An 18,875-nucleotide genomic window follows, 5' to 3' on the forward strand; every position below is an offset into this window, starting at 1 on the left:
CACTCTGAAATGTCACTGGAATGGGCTGACAATAGATTTTACAAGAGAAAAGGCATATGGAAGGTATTTAACATGCACTGGGAAAATCACAGGGAAGTGATTACCCAATAACCCAGTGAGGTTTAGATGCTTATATACCTTTCTTCACAGGGAAAGGGGAGATGGGAAAAGGTAAGCAATTTTGAGGGGTAATAAATGATTTTGGGGAAAATAAATGGATCCAGGAGATAGAAATTAAATTGTAAATGTCTCTGGAATTTGAGCCTGACAGACAGATAATTACTTGTGACAAAGTCCGTCCAGATGTAGTTACGTTTCTCTTTTTTTCCTGTCAAAGATAATGAAATGTCAGGGAGAGGACAGAAGGCACTTGTGTTCTTTTTGGTGGGTTATGGTCTTTAGGCACATAGGAAGACATCAGAGGAAAGCTTCTTCCAGCATCTGTGGATCTGTAAGTGCCTTTAATTTAAAATAATCAGCATACCAGGGTGCCATATTTTGGGGTGACATTCCCTGAACTCCTTAAATACTCTTTTTTTTTTTTTGGAGACAGAATCTCTCTCTGTCGCCCAGGCTGGAGTGCAGTGGCGTGACCTCAGCTCACTGCAAACTCTGACTCCCAGGTTCATGCCATTCTCCCGCCTCAGCCTCCCGAGTAGCTGGGACTACAGGTACCCACCACCACACCCGGCTAATTTTTTGTATTTTTGGTAGAGACAGGGTTTCACTGTGTTAGCCAGGATGGTCTCGATCTCCTGACCTTGTGATCTGCCCACCTCGGCCTCCCAAAGTGCTGGGATTACAAGCGTGAGTCTCCACGCCGGGCCATCCTTCAATACCCTTAACTAGAGCGCTCTACTGCTGAGCAGTTATTGAATATTCATTCCACCCGCTGAGACCTCACAACTCAGTGGAGTAGGGTAGATTGATCCTTCGTCCCATTTTACAGACAAGAACCTGAACCACAGAGAGATGAAGTCACCTGCCCAAGTCCCTCCATCCCCCCCATGAATAAATAGTAGAGCTGGAAGTTTGATTGTACCCCTACACTATGCTGCCTCTGGGGTCTGTGTCCGGAGGCTGGGGTATGGCCCCCATGACCTTAGCTGAACTTGGATATCCACAGCCAGCCTGGTGGGTGCAGGCACAAGAGGTCTTGTGTTGCTCCGCCTGGAATCTGAGGGACCCTGGCGGAGGACATGGAGGATGGTGTGGGGAGAGGAGTTTCTCAGGTGAGGCTGAGGGCTATGGCTGCGGAAGGAAAGCCGGTTGGGGAGAGGAGAGGGACAGACATCCCAGCCCTTGCAGGGGCCTTGCAGTGAAAACACCTTCCTGATCCTGGGGAAGAAGGAGGAAGGCTTCTTGCCAGTCAGGGGCCCCCTGAGGCCAGGGGAGGAGGAGAGAAAGACAGAAATAGAAACAGAGCAGGAGGGAGGGGGATGGATCTAGGCAGACAGGGTGGGAGGCAGCTAGGACAGAGGCACCAGAGAATCACAGGCCGGGAGGCTTCCTCACTCAGGGGCCCAACCACCCTCATCTGTGTCAGTCATGAAGACTCCTAGGTACTGAGGGCTTTTCACAAGCCAGGCACAGCGCTCCCAAACCCTCCCTGATGCACAGATAAAGAGCATGCAACCTAGTGCACGGCACATAATGCTCAGGAAATGGAGTTACTCCAATAATAAGCGTGACTGCATTTAAAGCCTGTACAGGTATATGCAGTGTGTGCACACAATTTTCAAGATGAGGAAACAAGCTCAGAGAGGTTAAGAAGCATGTCCAAGATCACACAGCCAGTTAACAGCAGAGCCATGATTGGAAAGCTGACTGCCTCCAACCTGCACACAGAACCATCAGGAATCTTGTCTCTGATTCACTTGATAAAGCCTTATTGAGCATGTATTATGTAACTGGTCCTATGTAGAGGCTATTGCAGTGAACAATAGATGACACAAAACAAGAAAGCCCTGCTCCGTGGTGCCTATATTCCAGAGGGAGGAGAAATAAACGAACAAGCAATTAAATGAGTCCAGGAGGTTGAGGTTGCAATGAGCCCTGATCCCACCACTGTACTCCAGCCTGCGCGGCAGAGTGACATCCAACAAACAAACAAACAAACACAAGTAAATAATGCATGTCCAGTGGTAAATAAATGCTATGCAAAGAATGAAAACAGGATGATGGCATAGAGAATGACTTTGAGGCTTACTTTAGATGGGAGGGTCAAGAAGGGTGATGTTGGAGCTAAATAAATTCATTGTGAGAAAAGCAGGGAAAAGTATTTCAGGCAAAGGGAACAGCATGTGCAAAGGCCCTTAGGAAGTAGTGTGCTTGATGTGTTGGAGGCAGTGTGTCTGCACTGAAGTGAGGAGCGTGAGAGGAGAGTAGGTGGGAGAAGCAAGCAGGTTCTACAGAACCTTGTGAGGTGTGGTCAAGAGTTAACATTTTATTCTTTGGAGCCGTGGGAAGCCAATGAAGGGTCTTCACCAGGGATGGTATGTGGTCTGATTTCCATGGAGACCCCAGCTTTGGGGTGAGGTATGCCTACCTTCAAAACAGAATTGAGGGCCGGACGCAGTGACTGACACATAATCCAAGCACTTTGGGAAGCTAAGTTGGGAGGATCACTTGAGTCCAGGAGTTCAAGACCAGCCTGGGAAACATAGTGAGACCCTGTCTCTATTAAAAAAAAAAAAAAATTAAAGGCCGGGCACGGTGGCTCATGTCTGTAATCCCAGCACTTTGGGAGGCTGAGGTGGGCGGATCGCCTGAGGTCAGGAGTTCGAGACCAGGCTGGCCAACATGGTGAAACCCCATCTCTACTAAAAATACAAAAATTAGCTGGGCATAGTAGGTTCCTGTGATTTCAGCTACTTGAAAGGCTGAGGCAAGAGAATCGCTTGAACCCGGGAGGTGGAGGTTGCAGTGAACCCAGGAGGCGGAGGTTGCAGTGAGTCGAGATTACATCACTGCATTCTGGCCTGGGTGACAGAGTGAGACTCCGTCTCAAAAAAAAAAAAAAAAAAAAGTTGTGGGGGATTGCAAAGCTACAAGGAACAGGGCTTTAGAGAAAGGAACCCAGACTCAACCCCACCAAGACACTCTCCCTACGCATCTCTCTTCTTTGCTTGTCTCAGCTCAGATTCATTCCTTTCATCTGCATGTGGTGGGGAAAATAGTCATTTATTTACAGACACACACTCAATCTTTCCAGAGCCCAGAGATAAAATGGCAGAATCTCTAGTCCTAAGAGAAAAATCTCAGGGAAGGGCTCTTATTGGTCTGGCTGAAGTCACATGGCAACACCTGCACTGATTGAGGCATCCAAGGGAGTGAATGGAATGCTTTGATTGGCCAGGTTGGGGGTGGGTGGGTCCTAGGTCCAGGCTGTGTGTCCTGGGAAGGGGGGATTGCTAAATATTAGATCGAACCACATGAACTTGCCATTTTTGTAGATGAAACATTGTAGAGTATTGGCAATTTTATGTGGTTGAAGCTAAATACTCACCAGATAAAGTAGGATAAGAAATCTTGTTGGCTGGGTGTGGTGGCTCATACCTGTAATTCCAGCACTTTGCGGGGCCAAGGTGGGAGGATCACTTGAGGCTAGGAGCTTGAGACCAGCCTGGGCAACATGGCGAGACTCTGTCTCTATAAAAATAAAAATAAAACATTAGCCAAGCATGGTGGTGTGCACCTGTAGTCCCAGTTACTCAGGAGGTGGTCTTGAGCCCAGGAGTTTGAGGCAGCAGTGAGCCATGATTGAGCCACTGCACTCCAGCCTGGATGACAGAGCAAGATCTTTAAAAAAAAAAAAGAAAACAAAGAAAGCTTGTTGCCATTATCTGTTAGTCTCAAAAAAGAAAACAAAATTGGCCAAGCGCAGTGGCTCACGCCTGTAATCCCAGCACTTTGGGAGGCCGAGACGGGTGGATCACGAGGTCAGGAGATGGAGACCATCCTGGCTAACACGGTGAAACCCCGTCTCTACTAAAAAATACAAAAATCTAGCCGGGCGAGGTGGCGGGCACCTATAGTCCCAGCTACTCTGGAGGCTGAGGCAGGAGAATGGCGTGAACCCGGGAGGCGGAGCTTGCAGTGAGCTGAGATCGGGCCACTGCACTCCAGCCTGGGTGACAGAGCGAGAATTCCGTCTCAAAAAAAAAAAAAAAAAAAAAGAAAGAAAACAAAATTAAGAAAGCTTGTTGAGCATATAAAAGCAATAGAGGCTGGGCACGCTGGCTCATGCCTGTAATCCCAGCACTTTGGGAGGCTGAGGCAGGTGGATCACCTGAGGTCAGGAGTTTGAGACCAGCCTGGCCAACATGGTGAAACCCTGTCTCTACTGAAAGTACAAAAATTAGCCATGCATGATGGCGGGCGCCTATAATCCCAGCTACTCAGGAGGATGAGGCAGGAGAATCACTTGAACCCGGGAGGCAGAGGTTACAGTGAGCCAAGATCATGCCACTGCACTCCAGCCTGGGCGACAGAGCGAGATTCTGTCTCAAAAAAAAAAAAAAAAAAAAAAAAAAACATATATATATATATATAGCAATAGAAACCCCGGTGTACTATGCAGAAGGATTTTTGGAGGAGGTGGTGATATTGTGGAAATGAACCAGGTGAAGACTTGGTCATCGGAGAGTGGTAGGAACTGTCCTAAGTAGAGGGAACCACTTAAGCAAAGGCCACCGTGAGAGAGGACAAGGAAAAGCTTGTTACTGTGCTCTGGAGATGGAGTGCTTGCTCTAATTGATCAAATTGGAGTCATGTGTCCAGCGAAATGAGGGAGTGGGAAAGGAGGTCATTTCCAAAGGAAAACTGAAGAGCTGTTACCAGGAGTAATGGATGCTGGTCAGGCAAAACTAAAATATATCCAGTTCAAAATCTCTTCCGTAAAGCCTTGGCATCTCCAAACAGAGATTTGCAACCTTGTTTTCTTCCACTGCAACATTCATAATTGAAGAGACTCATATGCCTGGGCTCAGACATGTCCTATATGACTAAAATTTTTATGAAATATTAATTGACCACCTTCTCTGGGTTCAGTGCTGGCCATGCAGGGATGAATTTGTGGGGATACATTTGGCTGCAAGAAACAGAAAAATCCAATTAACATGACCTAAGCAATAAGGACATTCAGTTATGTCATCTAAGTAAGTGTGGAGTTAGGGGATTCTGAGGTTTGGTGCAATGGCTTATTAATATCAGCAAGGACCCCGTTTTCTACTCTTTTGGTCTACCTTCCTCAGAATGATAGCTTCACACCCTAAACTTGTTGCCTTGTGGTCACAAAATGGTTGCCATAGCTCTGGGTCTCACATCCTTATACCAATGAACTAAGCCAGAAGGAAGGGAACAAGTGAGAAAGAGTTCTGTTCGTATCAAGGAAGAAAAATACGTTAAAATAATGAGAGTTAACAGCAACAAACACATGTATGGGGCTCACCCTTTGCCAAACTGTGTTACATTTTTTACATAAATTACCTTTTTTTTTGAGACGGAGTCTCGCTCTGTCACCCAGGCTGGAGTGCAGTGGCACCATCTCGGCTCACTGCAACCTCCACCTCCTGAGTTCAAGCGATTCTCCTGCCCCTCAGCATACCGAGTAGCTGGGATTACAGGCATGCGCCACTATGCCCAGCTAATTTTTGTATTTTTAGTAGAGATGGAGTTTCGCAGTGTTGGGCAGGCTGGTCTGAAACTCCTAACCTCAAGTGATCTGCCTGCCTCAGCCTCCCAAAGTGCTGGGATTACAGGATTTAGCCACTGTGCCCAGCATAAATTAATTTATTTAAGAAGACCTTAATTTCATGGTCACTCTGAGCTGCGAGGGAGCCTGGGAAAGCAGGTATCAGCAAAAGAGATAGAAATTCGTGTCCTGTGCAGGGCACTATGCTGCCCCCTACCCAAACTGAGGTTCTGCTAGTCACAGACTTTATAATGTAGTGGGAATGGTTGTGAGGTTGGTGTAAATTTTTTAAAAATTTACAAATAACTTTTTTACGTTTAACTCCTCTTTCTTTCTCCCTCAGCTTCCCTTCCCTCCCCTCCCCTCCCCTTTTCCCCTCCCCTCCCCTTTTCCCCTCCCCTCCCCTTTCCCCCTCCCCTCCCCACCCCTCCCCTCCCCTCCCCTCCCCTCCCCTCCCCTCCCCTCCCCTCCCCTTCCCTTCCCTTCCCTTCCCTTCCCTTCCCTTCCCTTCCCTCCTCTCTCTCTCTTTCTTTCTTTTTTTGAGACAGTCTTACTTTGTCACCCGGGCTGGAGTACGGTGGCACAATCATGGCTCACTACAGCCTCAACCTCCTGGACTTGAGCCATCTTCCTGGGACTGGGATTACAGGCACGTGCCACCACGCCTACCTAATTTTTGAGTTTTTTTTGGTAAAGATGTGGTCGCTATGTTGCTCAGGCTGGTCTCTAACTGCTGCGCTCAAGCAGTCCTCCCACCTAGGCCTCCTAAAGTGCAGGGATTACAGGCGTGAGCCACCGCACCTGGCCACATTTAACTTGCTTTTGGTTATCGAGGGGAATGCTTCAACTTTTGCCCGTTGGTTGTATGTGATTTCTGTGTATGGCTGTACTTCTGTCCTCTGACTCCTAATCAAGAAAATCCTCAAGAATGCAAAGGAGGCCGGGCGCGGTGGCTCATGCCTGTAATTCCAGCACTTTGGGAGGCCGAGGCGGGAGGATCACTTGAGGCCAGGAGTTCGAGACCAGTCTGGCCAACATGGTGAAACCTCGCATCTACTAAAAATACAAAAATTAGCTGGGAGTGGTGGCACGTGCCTGTAGTCCCTGCTACTCAGGAGGCTGAGGCAGGAGAATCGCTTGAACCCAGGAGACAAAGGTTGCAGTGAGCTGAGATCTTGTCACTGCACTCCAGCCTGGGCGACACAGCCAGACTCCGTCTCAAACAAACAAACAATACAAAGAAGTGAGAGTTATAGGATGATAAGAATGGAATTTTATTCTGAAACCCCTGTAATGTAACAAAAAGTCAACCATTCAGAAACTTTGTTGGGGCTGGCGCGGTGGCTCACACCTGTAGTCCTAGCACTTTGGTAGGCTGAGGCAGGAGGACTGCTTGAGTCCAGGAGCTTAACACCAGTCTGGGCAACATAGCGACACCCTGTTTCTACGAAAAATACAAAAATTAGGTGGGGGTGGAGGCACACACCTGTAGTCCCAGCTGCTCAGGAAGTTGAGGTGGGAGGACGGTTTGAAACTGGGAGGTGGAGGTTGCAGTGATCTGAGATAGATCATACCACTGCACTTCAGCCTGGGTGACGGAGCCAGACGCTGTCCCCCTCTCCCCAACCCCCCCCAAAAAACTCTGATGGGTTATTTTGGTAATAAATTTCTCGTGACACACCTCACAGTGAATTGTCATGGGCTGGTGGCTGTCTCACTGTTCCAATGATTTATTGCCTTATAACAAACCAAACTTAGTGGCATAAAACAAATATTATTATGCTCACAGTTTCTGTGGGTCAGGAACTTAATCAGGGCCCAGTGATGATGGCTTGTCTCTGCTCCAGCTGGGACCTAGAGTCATCTAAATGCTTCTTCACTCGCATATCTGGTTCCTGAGCTGGGGTGAATCAAAAGCTGTGCTGGGATTATCATATGGAGTACCTATACGTGGCCTCTGTATGTCTGGGCTTCCCACAGCATTGCTGTTAGGTTCCAGGATGTAGCACCCTGAGAGCTTTTCTTTTCTTTCCCTTCCCTTCCCTTCCCTTCCCTTCCCTTCCCTTCCCTTCCCTTCCCTTCCCTTCCCTTCCCTTCCCTCCCCTCCCCTCCCCTCCCCTCCCCTCCCCTCCCCTCCCCTCCCCTTCCCTTCCCTTCCCTTTCTTTCTTTTTTTTTCTTTCTTGAGACAGAGTTTCACTCTTGTTGCCCAGGCTGGAGGGCAATGGTGTGATCTTGGCTCACCGCAAACCTCCACCTCCCAGGTTTAAGTGATTCTCCTGCCTCAGCTTCCCGAGTAGCTGGGATTACAGGTATGCACCACCACGCCTGCTAATTTTTGTATTTTTAGTAGAGATGAGGTTTCTCCATGTTGGTCAGGCTGGTCTCAAACTCCTGACCTCAAGTGATCCTCCCGCCTTGGGCTCCCAAAGCGCTGGGATTACAGGCCTGAGCCACCGCGCCTGGCCTTTTTTGTTTTTGAGACGGAGTTTCGCTCTTGTCAGTCAGGCTGGAGTGCAGTAGTGTGATCTCGGCTCACCACAGCCTCCACCTCCCAGGTTCAAGCATTTCTCCTGCCTCAGCCTCCCGAGTAGCTGGGATTACAGGGGCACGCCACAACTCCCAGCTAATTTATGTATTTTTAGTAGAAACAGGGTTTCACCATGTTGGCTAAGTTGGTCTCAAACTCCTGACCTCAAGTGATCTGCCTGCCTCAGCCTCCCAAAGTGCTGGGATTACAGGTATGAGCCACCATGCCTGGCAGTACACACACATATTTGCACACATGTGGGCATGAAACATGCACAGTTATGCATCTTTGGTTAGATTCAAGTTTGGGCAGACACTCATTTACACACAAATACACGCACAGTCACAGAAGTCAGGCACACACAAATATACACAACCAGTCACAAATTTTGCCTGCATCACACAGGTATCCACACCCAGTCACAGACCCACAATCGCACACACACTCAAGGATTCACCTATCACAGAAGGTTCCAATTCCTTGTTGTTTATTTGTGCATAATGTATAAAAGTAAAACAATAAACTCAGTCCTATGTCTCAGTCAGGGCTGCAGCTTCATAAATAAAGGGTGAGAGGAAATAATTTAAGGAAGGAGTAGGGCTCAGTCCATAAATAAGGTGTGGTGTGTGTCAGGTGGATTCGGGGTGGGTTGACGTTCTCAGACACAGGTCCCCATTGGCGACACATATCAGGTCTCGTATGAGTAGGCGGAAGAGGTTGAAGGTGACAGACGCCTCGAGGCAGCCAGGGGACTCCTGTGGGGGAGGAGGGGATGGGTCAGGGGCTGTCCAGGGTCTGGGCTCCTATTGGCTCCTCAGACCCTGGTCCTTCTCTTCCTGGTTCACTCACCTTTTTGGGGGCCTCCTGGAGCCGGTGTAGCCAGTGTTGGAGGCGGCCCCGGGGACTGGGCCCTGCTGTGGGTTGAGCCTGGATCTGTGGGCAGAGGAGGGTGGTGTGTGAGGCGGATCCTGGGCCACCACAGGGGAAGGATGCTGCTTAGAACTCACAGACCTGGGTGCCCGGGCCCCAATGACTCACACAGGCCCGGAGCTGAGAAAGGATGTGGTGCAGGGTGTGAAGGGGCTGGTCTAGGACGACCCCCAGGGCCGAGTCAGTGTCAGCGGCAGCCTCCAGGACTTTCAGCGACAGGGCCAGCTCAGCCTCCAAGGCCACAGGGCGCTCCCTCACCTGAGGAGAGGTGAAAAAGAGCACGTGAGGGAGAACAGGCAAGAAGACCCAGTTAGTGGGGACAGGTAGGCAGTCCTGGGGAAGGACGGTGACACGGTGCATGTGGTGGGGACAGGTGAGGGGTCTGGGGAGAAGGAGGCAGGAGGGGGAAGACTTGAGGAAGGATACAGGGGAGGCAGGATGGTCAGGGAGGCAGGTGAGGGGATAAGTGAAATGGAGACAAATGAAAAGGGACTTACGGGGGTCACAGAGGTTCCCTGGGACGGGGTGGGGACGGGTGAGGAGAAAGCAGGTTGGGGCACAGTGAGAGAGGAACAGTTGCATGCACAGAGAAGAAGGGTGGGGCCAGGTGTGGTGGCTCACGCCTGTAATCCCAACACTTTGGGAGGGCGAGGCAAGTGGATCACCTGAGGTCAGGAGTTTGAGACCAGCCTGGCCAACATGGTGAAACCCTGTCTCTACTAAAAATGCAAAAATTAGCTGGGCATCATGGCACATGCCTGTAATCACAGCTACTCAGGAGGCTGAGGCAGGAGAATCGCTTGAACCCAGAAGGCAGAGGTTGCAGTGAGCCAAGATCATGCCACTGCATTCCAGCCTGGGTGACAGAGCAAGACTCTGTCTCAAAAAAAAAAAAAAAAAAAAAAAAAAAAAAAAGAAGGGTGGATGAAGGGGGAACATGAGCTGGATGAATGTCAGTGAAAGATGATGAGGGACAGGTGACGGGGCAGGTGAGAGGGAGAGGGAGTCAGTGTTGAGAACAGACAGGGGGAAGTGGAGCAGGATGAAAGGCACAGGTGGGGGACAGACTGGGGACATTTGGGAGAGAAATGAAGAGTGAGAGTGGAAGTGACAGGGACAGGTGAGTGAGCTAGGGGAGTGGGGCCGACGGGAGATGACAGAAGGGACCCAGGGGAAGGACAGAGTCAAGAGAGCTGTTGAGAAGTGGCAAGGGCACAGGACAGGTGAGGAGAGGTCCAAGACAGTGAAGGACAAGGGAGACAAAGAAGGCTAAGGGGCCACTTAAGGAGAGAAGGGAGAGGGTCAAGGGAAGGGTGAAGGGGGCCTGACTTCCAACTCACCTGGAGAAGCCTTAGGTCCCAATTCCTGGGGAAGACAGGAGAGCTGCAACTCCAGTTTTTCAACTTGAGTGATTCTTCCTAGAGAGCAAGGGCAGGGGTTAGCCCACAGCAGGATGGCTGGAAGCTAGCTCCTAGTAGCAAGGATGAAGTTGGCCTGACAGCATAGGTTTAACCCAGTGCAGAAAGGATAGAGGTTCGCCATAGTTGGAAGGCTAGAGGATAGCCCACAGTAGCAGGGCAGTAACTGGGACACCCGTAGAAGTGGAGGTTAGCCCCTAGCAACAGGAACTCACCAAGGCGTCCCTGGCCTTCTTGAAGCTTGCCAACTCCTGCGGTGACAGAGATTTGAACCTGCCAATGTCGCAGCCCTTCCCAGTTGTGGTGGGCTTTGAAGTGGGGACAGGGCCTGCCACGGCCAAGCCTAGCACCAAAGGCACCAGCACCACGATCCAAGCTGCAGCCATGGCTAAATCGCAACTGCTTCCCCAGCGGCATGGCTCTGCTTTGTAGCCGGGCAAAATGAGCAATCCACGATGATGTGTGTAAAGTGAAAAGGTAATTGGAAATGAGAATTTCCACTTTGACTTCAGAGGCATGAGTGGGTGGGGCCAGTTTGGGAGCCTGGTGAGGGAACAGGTGTGGGCGGGGCCAAGTGAGCTGGGAGCTGCATCAAGAAGGAAAGAGAAACTGAAATCCTTAGAACTCTGTGGGCAGCTTTCAGTCAAATGGCCTCGAGGAGTTCCTGACGGAGGCGGAGATTAGGGATAAGGCTACCTGAGTGGCAGGGAGAAAGCTTCTTTTTTATTCTAAATTAGCCAGGAGTGGTGGCAGGCACCTGTGGTCTCAGCTACTCAGGAGGCTGAGGCATGAGAATCGCTTGAATCCAGGAGGCAGAGGTTGCAGTGAGCCAAGATCATGCCACTGCACTCCAGCCTGGGTGACAGAGTGAGATCCTGTTTCAAAAAAAAAAAAATTGGTTTTTTATTTTATTACTATTTTTTGAGATCGAGTTTTGCTCTTGTTGCCCAGGCTGGAGTGCAATGGTGCAATCTTGGCTCACTGCAACTTCTGCCTCTTGGGTTCAAGCGATTCTCCTGCCTCAGCTTCCTAAGTAGCTGGGATTATAGGTGCGCACCATCACGCCTGGCTAATTTTTGTATTTTTAGTAGAGACTGGGTTTTACTATGTTGGTCAGGCTGGCCTCGAACTTCTGACCTCAGGTGATCCGCCCACCTCGGCCTGCCAAAGTGCTGGGATTATAGGCGTGAGCCACCGCTTTATTTTATTATTTATTTATATTTGTAGAGATAGGGATCTCACTATGTTGCCCAGGCCAGTCTTGAACTCCTGGCCTTAAGCCATCCTTCTGCTTCAGCCTCCCAAAGTGCTAGGATTATAGGCATAAGCCATCGCTCCCAGCCAAGAAGGAGCTTCTGCCATTGATTTAAGAATGTCCTATTAACAGTCGGGCGCGGTGGCTTAAGCCTGTAATCACAGCACTTTGGGAGGCTGAGGAGGGTGGATCACGAGGTCAGGAGATTGAGACCATCCTGGCTAACACGGTGAAACACTGTCTCTACTAAAAAATACAAAAAAAACTAGCCAGGTGAGGTGGCGGGCACCTGTAGTGCCAGCTATTTGGGAGGCTGAGGCAGGAGAATGGCGTAAACCTGGGAGGCGGAGCTTGCAGTGAGCTGAGATCCGGCCACTGCACTCCAGCCTGGGCGACAGAGTGAGACTCCGTCTCAAAAAAAAAAAAAAAAAAAAAAAAAGAATGTCCTATTAACTAACTCAGTTCATGCTCCTAATGTTTCTCTGAGTAGTTATTTTTATAATTGCGATGATTAATTTTAGGTGTCACCTTGACTGGTTAAGTTTACCAGATAGCTGGTGATGTGTTAATTCTGGGTATGACTCTGGGGTGTTTCCAGAAGAGATTAGCATTTGAATCAATGGACTGAGTAAGGAAGACCCATTGTTACCCAATGTGGTGGGCACCATCCAATTGGCCGAGGGCCTGAATAGAACAAAAAGGCAGAGGAAAGGTAAATTTGCTCGCTCTTACGAGCTGGGACACCCTGCATCTGCCCTTAAACATCAGAATTCCAGGCTCTTTGGCCTTTGAATGCTGGGATGTGCAGCCGGGCATGGTGGCTCATGCCTGTTATCCCAGCAGTTTGGGAGGCTGAGGCAGGTGGATCACTTGAGGTCAGGAGTTCGAGACCAGCCTGGCCAACATGGTGAAGCCCCATCTCTACTAAAAATACAAAAATTAGCCAGGTGTGGTGGCACAAGCCTGTAGTCCCAGCTACTCGGGAGGCTGAGGCAGGAGAATTGCTTGAACCCTGGAAGCGGAGGCTGCAGAGAGCTGAGATCATGCCATTGCATTCCAGCCTGGGCAACAGAGCGAGATTCCATCTCAGAAAAAAATTGCTGGGACTTACGCTAGCTGCCCCCCAAGTCCTGAGGCTTTTGTTCTTGAACTGAGCTGAACTACAAGCTTCCCTGGTTCTCCAGCTTGCAGATGGCCTTTCATGGAACTTATTAGCCTTCCTAATTGTCTGAGCCAATTCCCCTAATAAATCCCCTCCTCTCTCTTTCTCTCTCTCATCTATCTAGTCTCTATCTATCTATTTATCTCTCTCTGTATGTATGTATGTATGTATGTATGTATGTATGTATGTATGTATGTGTATCTATCTATCTATCTATCTATCTATATCATCTATCTAGTCTATATCTATCTATCTATCTATCTATCTATCTATCTATCTATCTATCTATCTATCTATCTATTTGTCTATCATCTATTTATCCAACCATCCTATTTGTTCTGTCTCTCTGGAGAACCCTAATACAATAATCATGCCCATTTTACTGGTGAGACAACTGAGGCATAGGAAGGCAGAGTGACTTGCCTAAGGTCCCACAGAGGGTTAGAGGCAGAGAAGGAGTATGATCAGAGTCCTATGCACTTGCTCCCTATTCCATATGCAGTCCAGGGAGAAGATGAGAACTGCTGGGGGTAGCAGGCCCACTTCTCCTTTCTGTCCCTCTGGGACGCATGGAAGGGGTAGGGAACTCCTTATTCGCTGGGGGCAAGCGCATTTCCTGGGGACTGGACAGGCTGCCTGGAGAGAAGGTGGGCGGTGAGTCTGGTTGTCTTGCTATCATCATCCCTGCAGTAATAATAATTGTGTAGCGGGTAAGAAACTGCTCTGATGTGCAGACGTTTCCTATTTTCCACTCCTTTATTTTTTTTTCTTAGCCCTTTGGTGCAGAAAGTTATTAATCATACTCTTCAGATCTTAACACAAGATCACAATTGGCCCACGAAAGACCCTCCAAGGCTTTTACTCCTCCAGTGCCAATTCCCATTCCCACCGCACCCCCACAGACACCTACTACAATGCACTTGATAAATAGCTGCAAAGATGTATCTTTATAATTTGTGATTTTGTGTGAGTATGTGTTTCCAATTTACATAAGTGGAATTGTGCTATAAATCTTCTACTTCTTTCTTTCTTTAACCCTAACACTGGTTCTGAGATCTCTTCACAATCTGTGTACATCAAGTTTCCTGTGCACTGTATTTCATGGTGTACACAACCACAGCACTTTCACTTATCTATTCTCCCAGTGATGGACACTTAGATTGCCTCTAGCTTCCATTACCATAGGCTCACACCTGTCCTCTGAGTGGGAGGCTTTCTGGAACATACAGTAGCACACCAGCTGATGTCCTCTACTGTATCCCCTCGGCTTGTGGACACAGTGGTCAGTTTCCACACAGGCTGACAGTTTCCTGCTTCACGTGCTTGGATCTTTCTGCTGCTCTGCTGGAGACCGAGGCCTTTCTACTGTCTGCATGCAGAACGGACTGGAAGTAGCAGGATTGAGTCCCCCAGTAGCAATCCTCAAAGGGTGAGGGCTGAAAACAATGGAATAAATACTGCGGCTTCCCTTTTCCTCGGAGGGTCCATTCTCAGGTGACTTCTACATGATTCCTTGATCTTCTGAGGGTCCTCAGAACAAATGACCTCTAGCTGCTCATAGGAGTAGCCTTTTTGGGGGTTGGAAGTAGGGTGGGTCAAATTAGGGGACCAGAGTCAAAATTTAAGCGGGGGGCCAGGCGTAGTGGCTCGCACCTGTAATCCCAGCACTTTGGGAGGCCGAGGTGGACAGATCACCTGAGCCCAGGAGTTCGAGACCAACCTGGCCGACATAGAGAAACCCTGTCTCTACTAAAAATACAAAAATTAGCTGGGCATGGTGACGTGTGCCTGTAATCCCAGCTACTCAGGAGGCTGAGGCACAGGAATCACTTGAGCCTGGGAGCCTGCAGTGAGCCGAGATCGTGCCACCGCACTCCAGCCTGGGTGACAGAGCGAGACTCTGTCTCAACAAACAAACAAACAAACAAACAAACAAACATTAAGGAGGTGCTCACTCTGAGTCAGGGAAGCGCTCTAGGTGCCTCCCTCTACTCCCAACTCTGCACCATTTATTGGCTTTTTGCTCTTCCTGGCTCAGTTTCCCCACTCACTTGTGCTTCTGGGAAACAGCTCCCAAATAAGCCACCTGCACCTTTGGCCTCAGGGTATGCTTTTGGGAGAACCCAAACTGAGGATTGCTGGGTCACAGGGCATACCTGTGCTTGTATGGTCTAATCAGTACTGTTCATTAGAACTTTCTGAATGACAGAAATATTCTGCATCTTTACTGTCCAATGTGGCTGTTGGGTATTTAACATTTGGCAAGTGCAATGCAGGAACTGAATTTTCATTTTATGTCATTTTATTTAAATTGAATTACTATGTGTGGCTAGTGGCTATCATGATGAGCAGCACAGCTCTACATATTCATCCTTGGCTATCCCAAATAGCTGCACCTGCATCCCTCTCTCCAGACGTACTCGAGGGTCCTATATCCTGGCAATACTGTAGCCTCCCCAACACTTGGATCTGATTTAGATGATGAGATCCTGGGGCTTGCATCTGAGCCTGCCATAGTAGATGAGACTTTTGAGGCTGAGGAAAAACATGAGTCTATTTTGCATGTGGAAGGAATATAAATAATTTGTGGCCAGCCGGCCGACTGTTAAAACATGTCTTTGGCCTGGCACAACTGTTCATGTCTATAATCCCAGCACTCTGAGAGGCCGAGAAGGGAGGATTGCTTGAGCCCAGGAGTTTGAGCCCAGCCTGGGCAACACAGCAAGACCTCATCTCTACAAATTAAAAAAAAAAAAGGGGGGGGGGGCTGGGCGTGGTAGCTCACACCTGTAATCCCAGCACTTTGGGAGGCTGAGGCGGTTGGATCACCTGAGGTCAGGAGTTCGAGACCAGCCTGGCCAACAGGGTGAAACCCTGTCTCTACTAAAAATACAAAAAATTAACCAGGCGTGGTGAGGCTACTTGGGAGGCTGAGACATGGGAATTGCTTGAACCTGGGAGGTGGAGGTTGCAGTGAATCGAGATCATGCACTCAGCCTGGGTGACAGAGCAACAACAACAACAAAAAACCCAAACCAAAAAAAATATGTTTTCAAAGTCTTTGGCCCTTTCCCCATTAAGGAGTGAGTTTGACCCTCCCCTTGAGTCTGGGCTGGCCCTAGTGGCTCATGTGTAACCACAGGTGCTGCGTGACTTCCAAGGTGAAGTTAGAAAAGGGTAAGAATCTTTCGCTTGGTTCTTTTGAGACTATCACTCTGGGAAGGCTGGGGACCATGCTAGAGGGCTCTGAGAATACTATGCTTCCGCTTTCACTTGGCATCAACTGCCAACCATGTGACTTCGCCATCTTGGATGTTACTAACTTGGGATGTTTGTCCCCTCCACATCTCATGTTGAAGTTTAATCCTGGCCGGGTGCAGTGACTCACGCCTGTAATCCCAGCACTTTGGGAGACCAAGGCGGGCAGATCACTTGAGATCAGGAGTTCAAGACCAGCCTGGTCAACATGGTGAAATCCTGTCTCTACTAAAAATACAAAAAAATTAGCCAGGCGTGGTGGCACATTCCTGTAGTCCAAGCTACTTGGGAAGCTGAGGCAGACAATCACTTGAACCCGGGAGGTGGAAGCTGCAATGAGCTGGGATCATGCCACTGCAATCCAGCCTGGGTGACAGAGTGAGACTCTGTTTAAAAAAAAAAAGTTTAGGTCGGGCGCGGTGGCTCAAGCCTGTAATCCCAGCACTTTGGGAGGCCGAGACGGGCGGATCACGAGGTCAGGAGATCAAGACCATCCTGGCTAACACAGTGAAACCCCGTCTCTACTAAAAAAATACAAAAAACTAGCCGGGCGTGGTGGCGGGCGCCTGTAGTCCCAGCTACTCGGGAGGCTGAGGCAGAATGGCGTAAACCCGGGAGGCGGAGCTTGCAGTGAGCTGAGATCCGGTCACTGCACTCCAGCCTGGGCGACAGAGCAAGACTCCGTCTCAAAAAAAAAAAAAAAAAAAAAAAAAGTTTAGGCCGGGCTCAGTGGCTCAAGCCTGTAATCCCAGCACTTTGGGAGGCTGAGACGGGCGGATCACGAGGTCAGGAGATTGAGACCATCCTGGCTAATACGGTGAAACCCCGTGTCTACTAAAAAAATACAAAAAACTAGCCGGGCGAGGTGACGGGCGCCTGTAGTCCCAGCTACTCGGGAGGCTGAGGCAGGAGAATGGCGTAAACCCGGGAGGCAGAGCTTGCAGTGAGCTGAGATCCGGCCACTGCACTCCAGCCTGGGCGGCAGAGCAAGACTCCGTCTCAAAAAAAAAAAAAAAAAAAAAAAAAAAATTTTAATCCCCAGTATGGCAGTGTTGGGAGGTGGAGCTTAGTCGGAGGTGTCTGGGTCATGGGGGCAGATCCCTTGTGAATGGTTTGGTGCCATCCTTGAGGTAATATGTGAGTCCTCACTTTATTAGATTTCTCAAGAGCTGCTTGTTCAAAAGAGCCTGGCACCTCTCATCTCTCTTGCTTCCTATCTTGCCACCCAGTCTCCACGTATGCAGCTCCCCTTTGCCTTCCATCCTGAGTGGAAGCAGCCTCATGCCCTCACCAGGAGCAGATGCCCGTGCCATGCATCTTGTACAACCTACAGAACTGTGAGTCAAATAAGCCTCTTTTCATTATAAGCCTCAGGTATTCCTTTATAGCAACACAAATGCCCTAAAACAGATATACAGCCCAGCTTCCAGGTCACCTAAACTATGGTGGGGGCTCTATCACCTCTAATTCACACCCCACCAAGGACCCTACACAGCCATTTTTACTCTACTTCTGTCCTAGGGCCTAAGGAGCAAAGGACTTATATCTGCACACGTAGACAATTTCTTCTTTTATGTACAAATGGGCTTTGTGTGTGTGTGTGTGTCTCGTTATAATTATTATGTAACAAATTACCCAAAACTTACGATTTGGTCACTGTGTAAGGTGATTAGCACCAGAAATGTGTGAATAGAGCTCTGATTATTGCCTCAGCAATGACAAGATTAAAAAAGAAACCAACATTTCATAATACAATGTCTCAAATGTCCAGGATACAAGAGAAAATAACTTGTTATACTCATCATCTCAAGAACCAGGAAAATCTCAAGCGGAATGGGAAAAGCCAATCAATAGATGCCAACACTAAAATGATACAAATATTGAAATTATTGGACAATATATATTTTAAAAATTAATTTATTGGCTTTTTAAGATATGGGTGAAATCTCACTCTGTTGCTGAGGCTGACCTCAAACTCCTGGCCTCAACTAATCTTCCCTCTTTGGCTTTCTGAGTAACTGGGATTACAGGTGTGAGCCACCATGCCTGGCTCTCTGACAATTATTTTAAAGTAATTGTCATAAAAATGCTTCAACAAACAATCATGAATACTTTTGACACAATCTTTTTTTTGTTTTTGAGACGGAGTCTTGCTCTGATGCCCAGGCTGGAGTACAGTGGCGCGATCTCAGCTCACTGCAAGCTCCGCCTCCCGGGTTCATGTCATTCCCCTGCCTCAGCCTCCCGAGTACCTGGGACTACAGGCGCCCGCCATCATGCCCCGCTAATTTTTTATATTTTTAGTAGAGACGGAGTTTCACTGTGTTAACCAGGATGGTCTCAATCTCCTGACCTTGTGATCTGCCCGCCTTGGCCTCTCAAAGTGTTGGGATTACAGGCATAAGCCACTGTACCCGCTGACACAAAAATTTTTACTGGAAAGTTTCATCAAATAAATAGTAGATATAAAGAATTGGGTGGAAATTTTAGAAGAGAAAAATATAAGGACTGAAAAATACAAGAACTGAAGTAAAACTCACTGAAAGGGCCAAATAGCAGAATGGAGATGACAGAAGAAAGAATCAGTAATCTTGAAGATAGGTCGATAGAAATTACTCATTCTGAACAA

The 18,875-nt window shown here is 48.6% G+C and overlaps 1 protein-coding gene across 1 annotated transcript; it reads right to left on the reverse strand.

Moving 5' to 3' along the window:
• Positions 1-8,693: 8,693 nt before the first annotated feature.
• Positions 8,694-11,048, reverse strand: IFNL1 (interferon lambda 1). Its single transcript, XM_010380919.2, has 5 exons — positions 10,787-11,048; positions 10,494-10,571; positions 9,262-9,411; positions 9,073-9,156; positions 8,694-8,978 (listed from the first exon to the last, which is right to left on the reverse strand). The coding sequence occupies exons 1-5, from the start codon at positions 10,955-10,957 to the stop codon at positions 8,853-8,855; spliced, it is 609 nt and encodes a 202-aa protein (XP_010379221.1). The 5' UTR covers positions 10,958-11,048; the 3' UTR covers positions 8,694-8,852.
• Positions 11,049-18,875: the final 7,827 nt, after the last annotated feature.

Source organism: Rhinopithecus roxellana, chromosome 12 (genome assembly GCF_007565055.1).
Source record: "Rhinopithecus roxellana isolate Shanxi Qingling chromosome 12, ASM756505v1, whole genome shotgun sequence".
Lineage (NCBI taxonomy): Eukaryota > Metazoa > Chordata > Mammalia > Primates > Cercopithecidae > Rhinopithecus > Rhinopithecus roxellana.